Source organism: Rhinopithecus bieti, unplaced genomic scaffold (genome assembly GCF_001698545.2).
Source record: "Rhinopithecus bieti isolate Rb0 unplaced genomic scaffold, ASM169854v2 scaffold_61117, whole genome shotgun sequence".
Lineage (NCBI taxonomy): Eukaryota > Metazoa > Chordata > Mammalia > Primates > Cercopithecidae > Rhinopithecus > Rhinopithecus bieti.
In genome coordinates, this window is record NW_016824934.1 from 3,117,132 (window position 1) to 3,131,454 (window position 14,323).

Below are 14,323 nucleotides of genomic sequence, written 5' to 3' on the forward strand. Positions count from 1 at the left end.
CTGTGATTTTTGCACATTAATTTTGTATCCTGAGACTTTGCTGAAGTTGCTTATCAGCTTAAGGAGATTTTGGGCTGAGACAATGGGGTTTTCTAAATATACAATCATGTCATCTGCAAACAGGGACAATTTGACTTCTTCTTTTCCTAACTGGACACCCTTTATTTCTTTCTCTTGCCTGATTGCCCTAGCCAGAACTTCCAACACTATGTTGAATAGGAATACTCCTTTATTCTTTTAATGCCCTTGGGATCCATAATGATGTCCTCTCTTTCATTTCTGATATTAATACTTTGTGTCCTCTCTCTCTCTTTCTCTCTCTGTTTCTCACTAGCATTACTAGAGGCTTATTGAGTCTATTGTTCTTTTCAAAGAACCAGCTTTTGTTGTTGATTTTCTCTATTGATTTTATGTTTTAATTCAATTGATTTTTGCTCTAATTCTTATTATTTCTTTTCTCCTGCTTACTTTAGATTTAAGTAAGCTACTTTGGTCTCCTTTTTCTAGTTTGCTAAGAGAGAGGCTTAGATTATTGATTTTTAGAATATTTTTCCTAATGTATGCATTCAAACTTCCTTTGAAGTGCTTCCCTTGAAGCACTGCTTTTGCTGTATCCCACTAATTTTGATAAGTTGTATTTTATTTTATTTCCTTTTTTATTTTTATTTTATTTATTTATTTTTTTGAGACAGAGTCTCACTCTGTCACCCGGACTGGAGTGCAGTGGTACGATCTTGGCTCACTGTAACCTCTACCTCCCGAGTTCAAGCGATTCTCCTGCCTCAGCCTCCCAAATAGCTGGGATTGCAGGCATGCACACCACACCTGGCTCATTTTTGTATTTTTAGTAGAGATGGGGTTTTGTCATGTTGGCCAGGCTGGTCTCAAACTCCTGACCTAAAGTGATCTGACTGCCCCGGCCTCCCAAAGTGCTGGGATTACAGGCATGAGCCTCCATGCCCGGCTGATAAGTTGTATCTTAATTAATTCAAAATATTTTCAAATTTATCTTGAGACTTCTTTTCTCAGTCATATGCTATTTAGCAATGTGTTTAATCTTCAAGTATTTTGGAATTTTTGAACTATCTTTCTGTTATTGATTTCCAGGTTAATTCCACTGTGGTCTGAAAGCCGACATTGTATGATTTCCATTCTTTTAAATTTGTTAAGGTGTGTCTTATGGCCCAAAATGTGGTCTTTCTTGATGATTGCTTCATGTCTTGAGAAGAATGTGTATTTTGTCACTGAATGAAGTTGTTGATAGATGTCAGTTGTATTCAGTTGATTAATGTTGCTGTTGATTCAACTATGTTCTGATTTTCTGCCTGCTAGATCTGTTTATTTTTGAATAAAGGAGTGTTGCAGTCTCCAACTATAATAGCACCAGCATCTGTTTCTCCTTGTAGTTCCATCAGTTATTGCCTCATTTATTTTGATGCTCTGTTTTTAGGTACATACATGTTAAAAATTACATCTTTTTTGAGAGTTGACCTTTTTATCCCTAATAACTTTCCTTCCTCTGAAGTCTGCTGGGTCTCAAATTAATTTTGCTATTTCTGCTTTTTTGGGATTAGTGTTAGCATGGTATATCTTACTCTATGTCTTTACTTTTAGTCTGTATGTGTCTTTAAGGTGGGTTTCTTGTGAACAACATACAGTTAGTTGCGTCTTGGTTTTTTTTTGATCCACTCTAACAATCTGTCTTTTAATTGGTATATTTAAACCATTGACATTTGAAGTCAATGATTATTGATTATTGATATAGTTGTGTTAATATCTACTATACTTGGTACTGTTTTCTATTTGTTGCCCTTATTCTTTGTTTCTATGTTTGTCTTCCACTCATTTGCTGCCTCCTGTGGTTTTAACTGAGCATTTAATATGATCCTATTCTATTTCTCTCCTTTCTTAGCATATCAATTATGCTTTTTTTTTTACATGTTTTAGTGCTTGCTGTAGAGTTTGCAGTATGCATTTACGACTAATCCAAATCTACTTTCAAATAATATTGTGCTGCTTCATGACAGTACAAGTACCTCATAATAACAAAATTATCCTAATTCCTCCCTGCCATCCTTGTCTCATTACTATAATTTATTTCACTTACATATAAGCATACCTAGCATATATGTAAACACTATAATTACACATAATCAGCACATTGTTAATATGATTTTGGGCGAACTGTTAAATTGGGTGAGCTGTTAAATTAATTAAGAATAAAAATAAAAGTTTTTATTTTACCTCCACTTATTTCTTCACCTTTCTTTACCTGCTCTTTCTCTTGTAGATCCAAGTTTCTGAGCTGTATCATTTGTCTTCTCTCTGAAGAACTACTTTTTTTTTTTTTTTTTTTTTTGAGACGGAGTCTCGCTCTGTCACCCAGGCTGGAGTGCAGTGGCCGGATCTCAGCTCACTGCAAGCTCCGCCTCCCGGGTTCACGCCATTCTCCTGCCTCAGCCTCCCGAGTAGCTGGGACTACAGGCGCCCACCGCCTCGCCCAGCTAGTTTTTTGTATTTTTTAGTAGAGACGGGGTTTCACCGTGTTAGCCAGGATGGTCTCGATCTCATGACCTCGTGATCCACCCGTCTCGGCCTCCCAAAGTGCTGGGATTACAGGCTTGAGCCACCGCGCCCGGCCTGAAGAACTACTTTTAACATTTACAAGACAGATCACTGCCCATAAATTCCTTCAATTTTTGTTTGTCTGAGGAAGTTTTAAGTTCCCCTTCACTTTTGAAGGATAATATTGCAGGGTAGAGGATTCTAGATCGGTGGGATTTTTATCTCAACATTTTGAATGTTTAACTTCATTCTCTTCCTGCTAGCATGGTTTCTGAGGAGAGGTTGGAAGTAATTCTTATTTTTTCTCCTTTATAGGTAAGACTTTTTTTTTTCCTTTGACGTCTTTCAGCGTTTTTTAAATCACTGATTTTCTGTAGTTTAGAAATTATATGCCTAGGTACAGTTTTTTTGTTTTGTTTTTTGTTTGTTTGTTTGTTTGTGGCATTTATCCTGTGTGATGTTCTTCAAGCTTCCTGGAGCTGTGGTTTGGTTTGGTGTCTGACATTAATTCTGGGAAATTCTGTCCTCATTGTATCAAATATTAATATTTTGTTCTGTTCCTTTCTCTTTCTTCTTATAGTGGTAGTCTCTTCATGCATATGTTACACTTTTTGTAGTTTCACCCAATCCTTGGATATTTTTTCCAGTCTTTGTTCTCTTTATTTTTTCATTTTTGAAGCTGCTATGGGTATATCCTGAAGCTCAGATATTGTTTCTTCAGCCATGTCTAGACTACTAATAAGCCCGTCAGAAACTTTCTTCATTCTGTTAGTGTTTTTGATCTCTAGCAGTTCTTCTGATTCTTTCTTGGCATTTCCATCTCTCTGCTTATGTTACCCATTTGTTCTCACATGCTGTGGACATTATCCATTAGAACCCTTAGCATCTTAATCACAGTTGTTTTAAATTCCCAGTCTGATCATTCCTGCATCCCTGCCATATCTGAGTCTAGTTCTGATGTTTGCCTTGTCACTGCAAACTGGGCTTTTTTGTTGTTGTCGTTTTTGTTTGTTTGTTTTGCCTTTTAGGATGCCTTACAATTTTGCTTGCCAGACATTGTGTACTGGGTAAAAGGAACTGCCAGTAAATAGGCTGTGAGTTATGTGAGTGAGGTGTGGAGGGAGGGAAAGTATTATATGGACCTGTGATTAGGTCTTTTCATGAATTTGTGCCTTTGAACTGTGAACCTCACAAGTACTGTTCAGTCCTTCCCTGGCCTTAGACAGGACAGGATGGCTAGAGTGCGCTGGAGTTGGGGATTTCCTTGCCCCCAGATCAGTCAGGGTCTGATAAAACCTCAATCGTTTAAGCTCTGATAAAATAGTTTCTCCTAAGAGAAACCCTCGTTAAGAAGAGCAGCGTGCTCTGGCCTATTTAAAAAAATAGTTCTCTCCCCATGTTCCCCACCCCAAGCCCCCACACTGAAATCATGAGATTTTCTCCATATTTACTATGAGAATCTAGTTGAGCTCCTAAAGAGTACAACTCTCAACTGAACATACGAAAGTCTATCAACTCAGTGACTGGGTCCCCCTTAGAGTTTTTGACTCTCAGGTTTGTCTGCTCTGAGCCCCCCATTTGTCAGTTACAGTTACAGTTTTTCTACCCCAGCATTGTTCTTATAGAGATTTCTGCTTCAGTAAGTTGTGATTCTCTGTATTCGCCTGGCTAGCTGTCTAATTTTGGGAGCAGCAGTTTCAGTTTGCTCTAGGACTTCACTTCACTTGGTGGATCTCGGAAGAGCTGTTGATTTTGTAGTTCGTTCAGCGTTTTGCTTGTTAGAATGGAGTGCTGCTGACTTCTAAGCTCCTTAAGTGCCAGACTGAAAATGAGCAGGTTATTTTCACCTTTGATGTCCTACACCAAGGACTACTAAGTTAAGAGGGAAACCCAAAGGAATTCATTGAATTCAGACTGTAGATTTGAAAGGGGCCTTAGAAGTCCAACCACTGGTTATTCTTCTCTCAGTAATGTTCCAACATTTTAATCAAATCATGGAGTAGACTGTAAACACATGACCTATTTGGGTCCGGAATTCAAGTTAGCTTTTTTCAGAGAAAGGAATTAAGTTCTTCTAGAGTCAGTGTCCACTCCCTGGAAAGAAATATAAATGTGATATTTACTTACTTATCCATATTTAATCTACGTAGAAAGGATGGCTGGAAGGAAGTACTAGAAACAGTGGCTATCTCTGCAAGGTAGTTTAATGAATGATTTTGGTTCTGTATGATGTAAGACTTATATATATATATTTTTTTCTATATTTTCCAAATTATACCTTAAATGAACATGTAATACTTCATGAACATATAATACAATCTCGAAGAAAAGAAGTAACATCTTAGGCCATGAATACTTACTTATCTGTCTTTTCTCCATGTCTCCTTACAGTCTGCAAAATGAATGTTCACCGTCGATGTGAGACCAACGTGGCTCCCAACTGTGGAGTGGATGCCAGAGGAATCGCCAAAGTGCTGGCTGACCTGGGCGTTACCCCAGACAAAATCACCAACAGCGGCCAGAGGAGGAAAAAGGTAACTGGCTGTTTGGCGGTGTTTCTGGAGCCCTTTTCAGACTGGCATTTCTGTGCTGGCTTCCAGAGGGTGCTCTGGAGTTGAGGTAATAAGATTCCTGGGTTTGAGGTATTTTACTCAAAACTGCAAGTGTTTAAAGCAAAAAACAAAGATAGAAGCCAGGCAGGTAACGTTAATGTCTTCAGCTCCAAAAGTGAAGTGAAAACAAAGCAAGCCTCAAGGGTTAGTTTGCCAGAGAAACATAAACTTTGAGATGAGGAATTTGAAATTCCTTCTAGAAAAAGCTTAACAACCCTATACAAGGAAATGGACTTATCTGCTTCCAGAGCTGGCATGAAAGCAATGTTAGTGTCTGAACTTCACCCTTGGTATCATTATAATGAAGATAAATGGATGAAGAACTGGAACCACATTCTTTTCTAGGGAGGAAGCCAAGATGATTTGTGATCATACCAGCACTGAGCTGCCCAGGGAATATTGTTAATGTCTCGCGACACGAAACATCTGGGCCTTTCTTTGGAGACCAAAACTGTCTCTATCTCTGTGACATTCTAAATATCAGTAAGAAGAGATCCATTTGCCAAAATGTTATTTTGGTAAGTCAGGGCCCACAAATGTAAACAGAGGGAAAGGCATCCATAGCATTTCGTTTGTAGGCTCTTCTTTAGCCCTGGCTCCTAGCCTAGAAAATTTAAGATGTCTTTGAAAAGTAAGTTATGAGATAATTAGAACCATGTTAACGGGGCAGAAAATCTGAGCGAAGGGTGCAGTGGGCAGTGGCCTTCATTGCCCAGTGGCAAACATCCTCAAGCCCCCTACTAGAAAAGCAAGTCTGACTCTAGGTACCTCTGCAATCTTGACACCTAAATAGTCTCCCTGATTTTTGCCCTGAAATGTCTTCTAAAGGCATTTCCTGCATTTCCTGGTCATCTTGTCTTGTTAGAAGCTACCCATGGCTCTTCCATGTTGCTTCTCTTGTATAGGAAAGGTTGAAGTGTTCTTATTTTCTTAAACTTCTCCTTCTACTCTGTTTTCTCAATAAGCAGAGCTGTTTTGCAAGGGTTGCAGAAGAAATTCTCTTCTCCCTGGTTGAGATAACTGAGACTTTGTGCTTTTGGTGGCTCTTCTCGGCTTTGTAAATCCCATTGGTGGAAACAGGACTTCAGTTGTTGACCCAAGGTGCTGGAATGGCAAGCAGAATATCAGTACCCAAGAATGCTAGGGCCCTGCTGAAGAGGCGAGCTGAGCGAACACTCTGTGATGACAGTGTTATGCAGACACATTTAAAAGCTCTAAAGAGAGCCCTTCTCAGGAGACGTGGTTTTTATTCTTGTCTAGAAGTAAATTAAGACAGAATCTTTGTCATGAAACATTTAAAAGAAAGCTCAGTACCAGCTCCCTTTGTCCTATATTTACGTAAGCTATCATGCCAGCTGTGAGGCATTGTCTGCCTTGTCTTGGATTTGGAAGAACAGGTAAGAAGCCAACATGGAGAAATTCAAGGAGGGGCAGGGTAGAAGGCTGATGGACTGTAGTCCTGATATTTTTATTGCTGGGATGCTTCTGATGCAAAAATTGGAAAAACTAAGTTGTAACTGAAGTCACTATGAGAGGATGGGAGAGAAGCGCCCTTGGTCTGAAGCTTCAAGGCCTCTTTGCAGGAATATCAGACTTTCTGGTGCTTTGGTAGCCCTCGTGTTGCCCCTTGCAACTAGTCCATCATCCAGAAAGGACGTGTGTGCACAGCAGGTAGACCAAGAGTAAGTACTAAAAGAGAGCAGAAGTGTTTGTGATCTTTGAGTCTAAGCTACTGATGTTAATGGAGACTCAAAGTGGGATATGCCAGCATCTATGCCAAGGAACAAACCTCACTAGAGGTGTTCTATTAAAATTTGCCAACAAATATCAATATATCTGAAAATATTTATTGAGCATCTATTATGTTTCTTACTTTGTGTAAGTCACTAGGGGCATTAAAAGTGCCGGACAGAGTCTTACCTTCAAATATCCTATAGTCTACTTAAGTAGAGAACCCCTCACAGTATACATACAAAGGTACTAACTATAGAAAGCTGAATAAGATAACTAATAAGTGCCAAACAGATGTTAGAGACAAGTATCACATTGCTTTGTGTGAAATAACTTGTATTGCTTGGATAGGTGGAGGGGGGCTTTATGGAAGACATGGGGTTGAGCTTTGCTTAGAAAGGTCAATTGTATTTGGGTAGAATAAAAAGTGAACAAACTGAAGTCTCTTGTTTTCTTCCCTTTAATTGGCAAATGAAACCTTGAGTCTGTGCTTTCAGAATATCAATTCAGCAGGTGCCACTGGGTACTAGGAACTCTCTCTCTCTCTCTTTTTTATTTTAGCGGTTTTTAATGAAAGTTGTATAAAAGATTTATTCCTGAATCCTCTCAATTGTTTTTTCGTTATATTTGCCCTTCTCCTTTCCTACTTGGTGAGATGTGGCTTTCCATTCAAGGATCTCTTTGCAGTCTTTGTCCAGCTTTAGCTTGCTGGGGTAGATGCCTACGTGGATAGTTGTACATTAGCCTTTTCCTGCTGTACCCATTCAATGTAGATGATGTATTTCTTCCTGTAAACCTGGATTACTTTTCCAATTTGCTGACCTTTATAGTGTCCTCGCACAACCCGAAGTACTTCATCCTTTTGGATGGGGTTGGATCAAACATTGTACCTCTGTCTCAACTCTTTGGAACGAGGGGAAGACATCATCCTTCTGTGAATGTGGGAAGGTGCATTGAAATTCCTTTTGTGGTTCTTCCTCTGGTCAGAAGTCACAGAGAGATCGAACTTCATTTTGTCTACTTCAGTGATGGCTGCAAGAGGACAGAGATCTACTGAGTTCCCGCTACTCTGGGAACTCTCATGGCCCTTGTATGGCATCTTGATGCTTTTGACATCAGAAAACTCTCAACCCTCCCTTCTGATGCCTCTGTCCCTGCTTTCTCTCCTCTCTAGCTCATTGCTGGTGCCGAGTCCCCGCAACCTGCTTCTGGAAGCTCACCATCTGAGGAAGATCGATCCAAGTCAGCACCCACCTCCCCTTGTGACCAGGGTGAGACCCTCAGATTTGCTTCCTGACCTCTGAGTTCTGCCATTGGATGGACCAAGGAGCTCTGAGGCCTCTTTAACCAAGAGTGAGCTTGTTAGCTGAAATAGCTAGCAGCCTTGGCGGGTTTTCACACACCCTTTGCCTGTTGATTTAATAGTTCTTTCATTCTATAAGACCTTCTTGAGGGCTGGGCATTCTATGGCCATATCGGCTTTAAATTCCTTCCAGGCCAGGGTGAGAGGAGAGCAAATGTATGATGTTATGGTTCTCTGTTTTCCCTTGCCTCTGTCCCTGGTTCCAAGGGTACTGGAGAGAGAAGGGTACAGCTCCCTCTCTTAAAGCTCTTGCCTGGCCCTAGACCTGTCAGCGCCACTCCCTTGAGTTGAGTTTGACACTCCTTTCCCCATCATCATACCCAAAACCTGAGATCAGCTTGAGTTTGGGGCTGGGTGAGGGAAGATGTCTTCCATCCTGGCCTTTGAGTGGGTGGGGACAGAAAGATGAAGCTAGAAGAGAGACTGAGAAAAGAAGTGGGAAGGAGGCCAGTCCCAGGCCTGATTCCCCTCTACAGCTCCAGATAGCTCCTTCTGTCTGAATATGCTTCAGACAATAAGTTCTGTGGGCATAATTTGCACAATAATAATTCTGCAGCCATCTGAGAATGCTGAGGCTGAAGAGGGACTTACACTTGCAAAACCTCCTACTCTGGTGACCATTACCAGATATGACTGGTAAGGGACATATGCATCTGCAGAACAGGAATACCCAACCCAGCCTGACAATGGTGCCTTGGTTTTCTATATCCCCTTTTGTATTCATTATCCTAATTTTATGCCCACACCCACTCTAGGGTGGTGCTTCATTACTGTCCCCCAGGTTAGCGCGTGGGAAGTGGAAGGTCAGAGTGTTGAAAAGGTCTGTCCCAAGGTTTGGAGATAAGTCAGTGGTAAGGGCAAGACTGTACCCATGCTGGCTGAGGGACCCACTCTCAGAAACCCTGCCATCAAACCTTCCTTGGAGGTCACCACCATGACCCAGACCTTCTTACCCAGGAGTAAATAAAAGAGCTTTGGGGTCATGCGCCAGCCATGAGACCACAAAATAATTGGTCTCAGTCCCTCTTCGTGCTACTCCAATTAACTTTCTGTGTCTTTACACTCTATCTCATTCCAAATGAGATTTGAAGCATTCATAAGCAGCCTGAAAGTACTCTGGGGCTGCAGAACTTGTAGCTATTTTCCCAGACCAGTTTGGGGGTTTTCACGTGTTCCTTTCTGAGACTGAGATCCCCTTTGGGAGCTTCAGGGAGACAGGGTCATATGGGAAAGAGAGCCCAAGTAAGAGTTCAGAGACCAGGGCTTCTAGGCCTGGCTCCTGCCCCGCATGCTGTCTGGCTCTGAGCTCTGCCATCAGATGGGTACAGTGGCAGGTTGCAGTGCTCCCCAGGGCCTCTGCTCATCCCACTTGACACAGGGTCCAGGATTTCCCAGTAGTGATGTGAGCACAGATGTCCCTCTGAGTGACATTATTACACAACAGAAATCAGACATAGTTTATTTTTCTTCCCCTATAAGAATAAATAGAAAAACCTTTTCTTCAAGCTTTGGTGTCCCCAAACAACTATTTCTGCCTTCCAAAATTCATTTAATAACTGAGGCTTTTAGCTCTATGGTGAGATTAAAAGTTACTTAGTCAAGCTAAGTGATAGATAGATAACTGCTGAATTGGCAAGGGGAGGGTCTGCAGACTCAGCAGCTTTCCCCCACTTCACCCTCCCCAACACATCTCAGAGGAGCCAAACTCCAGATCTAGGAAAGATCTCCGGATTCCTTGAGTGAGCCCTTATGGGACTCTGTCCTCCTGAAAAGAAGCTGAAGATCTCTTTCTGTCACCCATGCCTAATTCTGATTCCCAAGGGCTAATAGGCTATGTTCGCCTTCTGTAATCCGTTATTCACAAGCATCATTTAAAATCAGATTATGCTCAAGATGCCCATTTCCACACAAAAGAGTGCGTGTCTTGATGAATGAGTTGCTAACAGTAAAGCTTCTTCAAATAGAAAAGGTCAGAGGATCATCCAGCATTATCTCCCCCAGGTAATTCAAGTCACAAGCTCTAGAGAGGGCACAAGACTGTCTCATAGTTGAGAAGTTTTACTGAGAAATTCCCTCCCCATTGGAGATAAGTTTGCAACATGTCACTTGGGAAAGCAATTCTGTTGTTAATAATAAGCCCATTGCTCGTGTTGTTAGATAACCTTGTGTGAGATGGGTATTGAGAAGAAACCCGGCAACAAGGCTGAGTAAAGGCTTTTAGAAGGTGTGAAGGTTTCCACCTTCAATGATCAGCCACCATTCTGATGGCTCGGTTATTGAAATAATTATATCACCAATGATTACTGTGATGACAGTTCCTGATTCATTGTTCTCATCTTCAAAGGAAACTTTAAGGATACGTGTGACTCTGCAGAATTCCAGAGAGGGCCCAGATTTGTGTGCTGCACCTAGAACAATAGAATAGGCTACTAGCCAAAGGGGGCTTTCAGAGAGACGGCCAGGTCCAGTATAATCTGGAGTTTACAAGGGCAGGGAAGGGACTGTGTCCTCCTCCTCTTTGCATACTTAGGCTCTGCTGCGCATTGGGTGCCAACGAGAATATGGTGAACAGATGAAGGAACATACAAAGGGATGCCACACTGGATCTGTTGTTATGAAGAACCAGAAAAAGGACTGAGAGCTTACAGGGGAAAGTCTGAGTGTTGAGTCCTAATGGAACAGCTTATGAGGTATGCACTAATGCAATTTCTTGTTCCCCTTGGCCCTAGAAATAAAAGAACTTGAGAACAACATTCGAAAAGCCTTGTCATTTGACAACCGAGGGGAGGAGCACCGGGCAGCATCATCTCCTGATGGCCAGCTGATGAGCCCTGGTGAGAACGGCGAAGTCCGGCAAGGCCAGGCCAAGCGCCTGGGCCTGGATGAGTTCAACTTCATCAAGGTGTTGGGCAAAGGCAGCTTTGGCAAGGTCTGTGGCACACATGGGTGAAACTGCTGGTTTTGTTCTACTCCTTAGTGTTGTTTCATCTGTTTGATCTAAGATTGAGAGAGGAACTTTTTAGACTGATCTCGTTAGGTTTTCTTTCGTTCCTTGTAAGTGCAAATGACCTGAGGCCAAGCAGATGGGAGCCCTGGTTCTACTATTAATTGGCTATATGAGACTTTCACGTAGTGATTTAATCTCTTTGGAATTCAGTTTTTCTCATTTGTTGAATGGGGACAGGAATCAAGGTAGATGAGAAAGCACTTTGGAAAGTTTTAAATGCTCAGTGTTCCAAGTTAATAATAGTATCAATACATGTCTTCCCTGCTTCAGAGATCCAGCTGAAATTCTGTTTTTAATTCATATGAAGACTTTGAGAATGAATTCCTGCCCTCAGTAAACCTAGGGTTCAAAGCAAATTTAGCATGCATTATTTTGGAAGGTAAATTTTATTTAACTGATCTTTCTGGCATGTAGTAAATGTTTTGTTTATCCTCTACATGTGGCAAGAGAATGGGAATAATCATCTCATGCCTTGGATCAGGGTCCTCTGTGCTTGGTGCCATTCTCCATATCCTGTTCCCCACTGAGATGAACGCAGTGGTGTGGGGTGTGGCCTTTAGTATGCTCAATAAAGCATGAAGGTGGTCAGCCACTATTCTGATGGCTAGGTGAAATGGAAAAATTAACCCCTGTTCATTTTAGAAAGAAGATGAAGGGGCAGGAAGCAGAGGAAGCTGTTTGCATTTCACCTGAGATCTCTGATTGTTCCCTGGCTCTTTTCAGAGCTGAGCCTGGGAGTCACCTTTCTGGGACCTCCTGAGAGGTTCTGGGAGGTCCTGCTCTGGGGACCAGGAAGCTCCTGGGATCACATGCCCTGGCATGTCCTGGACTCTTGAAAGCAGCAGCCTGTCAATCAGCTGGCCCATCCCACCTGGTTCCCAGCTGTCTCACCTGCCCCTATCTCACCCTGATATCACTCTGGTGGGAAGGTAACTGGGGTTTACTTAAATGGCAAAAGCTGAAGCAATTACATTCTTTAGAGACTGGCTAAATAAGAAGAGGTCCTCTGGTTAGACATAATTCTGGGATGTGAGCAGGATGCAGTCTAATTTTGAGCAAGACTCCAAGATTCTAGGTTTTCGTATAGTGTAGGCAGGATGGGAACTTAGATGACTTTGGAGCATTTAGGTTATCTCTTAGGAAAAATCACAGCCAAAGTTTGAGCCAGTTTTAAAGAGTCTGTAAAATATGTGGGCGACAAAAAGTCTTCAGGTTAACATCATGAATTCCCTCATTAAGTTTCTGATGGCTGCTTTTAGCTTTGATGACTTACATTGGAATACTGTACTTAGGAGTTACTTATTTAAGAAGAGAAAGGCTTGTGACGTTTGTAGGTAAATGAGTGCAAAAATATCCAATGATAGGAACACTTTAAGAAAATAGAACTGTTAATTAGCTCTCTTGAATAGGAATCACGTTTCCAGCTTCAAAGTTATAAAAGAAACTATAAAGGCAAACAAGGACAGATTCAACTACATAAAGATACACGATTCTTTTCAATAGAGTAAAATAACAGAAAATCATAAAACAGGCTTCGAAAAACTTTTACAGAAAGTAAAGGGTTCGTATCTTTATATATCATATGTGTATAAATTTTTAAGAAATTAATATGATAGCAGCATAATAAGACAAAACAGACGGGAGTAATTTACACAAAAGAAATACAGTCAGAAAACAGATATTTTAAGGTTTCATTTTAAGTTAAAATAGCATCACGGTAACATTTCACACCTATTAAGTGAGCAAAAAGACTTTTTAAGTGAAACTACTCAATATTGTTAAGTCACCATGAAACTCCAACACTCCTACATTGCTAGTGGCACATTGTATCACACATCCTTTCTGAAAATAAGAAATGTGCAAAATGCTTAACCCTTTAATCTACTTATGAGAGTTTCCATCTTACAAATGTAATCCAAGAGGAATTGTTTTAATTGTGTACAAAAATAGTCAATGCAATTTACATAATACTTAATGATTAGATATAACTTAAGTGTCTAATTTGAGGGAAATGGTTAAATAAATTATGTTTACTTGAATTGAATGTAAGCAGCCATGATAATGATGGAGACCATGTGGAGAATGTCTTTAAGATAACGTTCAGTTAAAAATAGTTACAATATTTTACTGTACTGTAACTGTAAAAATATTTGGTGTATTGTAATTGTAAGTATGACAAACACATATAAACATATGAATAACCATTCAACAGATGTGCATTGAACTTCTCTTTTCTATGCCTGGGCACTGTGCCAGAGATTAAAAATAAATAAATTGTAGTAACTATTAGAATGTAGTAACTGTAGAATTGTAGTAACTGTAGAATAGGAAGTTTTCTTAAACATTATATATACATCTTGAGAGGGGGTCTTGCTGTGTTGCCCATGCTGATCTGTAACTCCTGGGCTCAAATTATCCTCCTACCTCAGCCTCCCAAGTATCTTGGGTGCATGCCACCACACCTGGGTTGTTATAATATTTAAAATTACACACGCCTGTAATCCTGACACTTTGGGAGGCCGAGGTGGGTGGATCACGAGGTCAGGAGATCGAGACCATCCTGGCTAACACGCTGAAACCCCGTCTCTACTAAAAATACAAAAAAATTAGCCGGGCGTGGTGGCAGGCACCTGTAGTCCCAGCTACTTGGGAGGCTGAGGCAGGAGAATGTTGTGAACCCGGGAGGCAGAGCTTGCAGAGAGCCAAGATTGTGTCACTGCACCCAGCCCGGGCGACAGAGCAAGACTCCGTCTCAAAATAAATAAATAAATAAGTAAATAAATAAATAAATAAATAAAAATAATATTTAAAATCAAAGAAAAAACATAATTAGTTTTTAAAGTATTTGGTATTAGCTTGTGTTTCTTCTTTTTATTCCATACATGCATAGATTGATGGAGGCAATTGATTGATTGCAGGTCATGCTGGCAGAACTCAAGGGCAAAGATGAAGTATATGCTGTGAAGGTCTTAAAGAAGGATGTCATCCTTCAGGATGATGACGTGGACTGCACAATGACAGAGAAGAGGATTTTGGCTCTGGCAC

At 40.9% G+C, this 14,323-nt stretch overlaps 1 protein-coding gene across 3 annotated transcripts in view; it reads left to right on the forward strand.

The window, feature by feature from the left end:
- PRKCE (protein kinase C epsilon) overlaps nt 1-14,323 on the forward strand; it is a 551,430-nt gene that overhangs the window by 358,140 nt on the left and 178,967 nt on the right. Inside the window, exons 7-10 of one of the 3 annotated variants that reach the window (XM_017862726.1) lie at nt 4,957-5,099; nt 8,083-8,179; nt 11,001-11,200; nt 14,197-14,309. In XM_017862726.1, the coding sequence (XP_017718215.1) occupies nt 4,957-5,099; nt 8,083-8,179; nt 11,001-11,200; nt 14,197-14,309 (553 nt within the window). The remainder of the gene's footprint in view (nt 1-4,956; nt 5,100-8,082; nt 8,180-11,000; nt 11,201-14,196; nt 14,310-14,323) is intronic. The other 2 variants (XM_017862727.1, XM_017862729.1) reach the window with 2 other exon arrangements.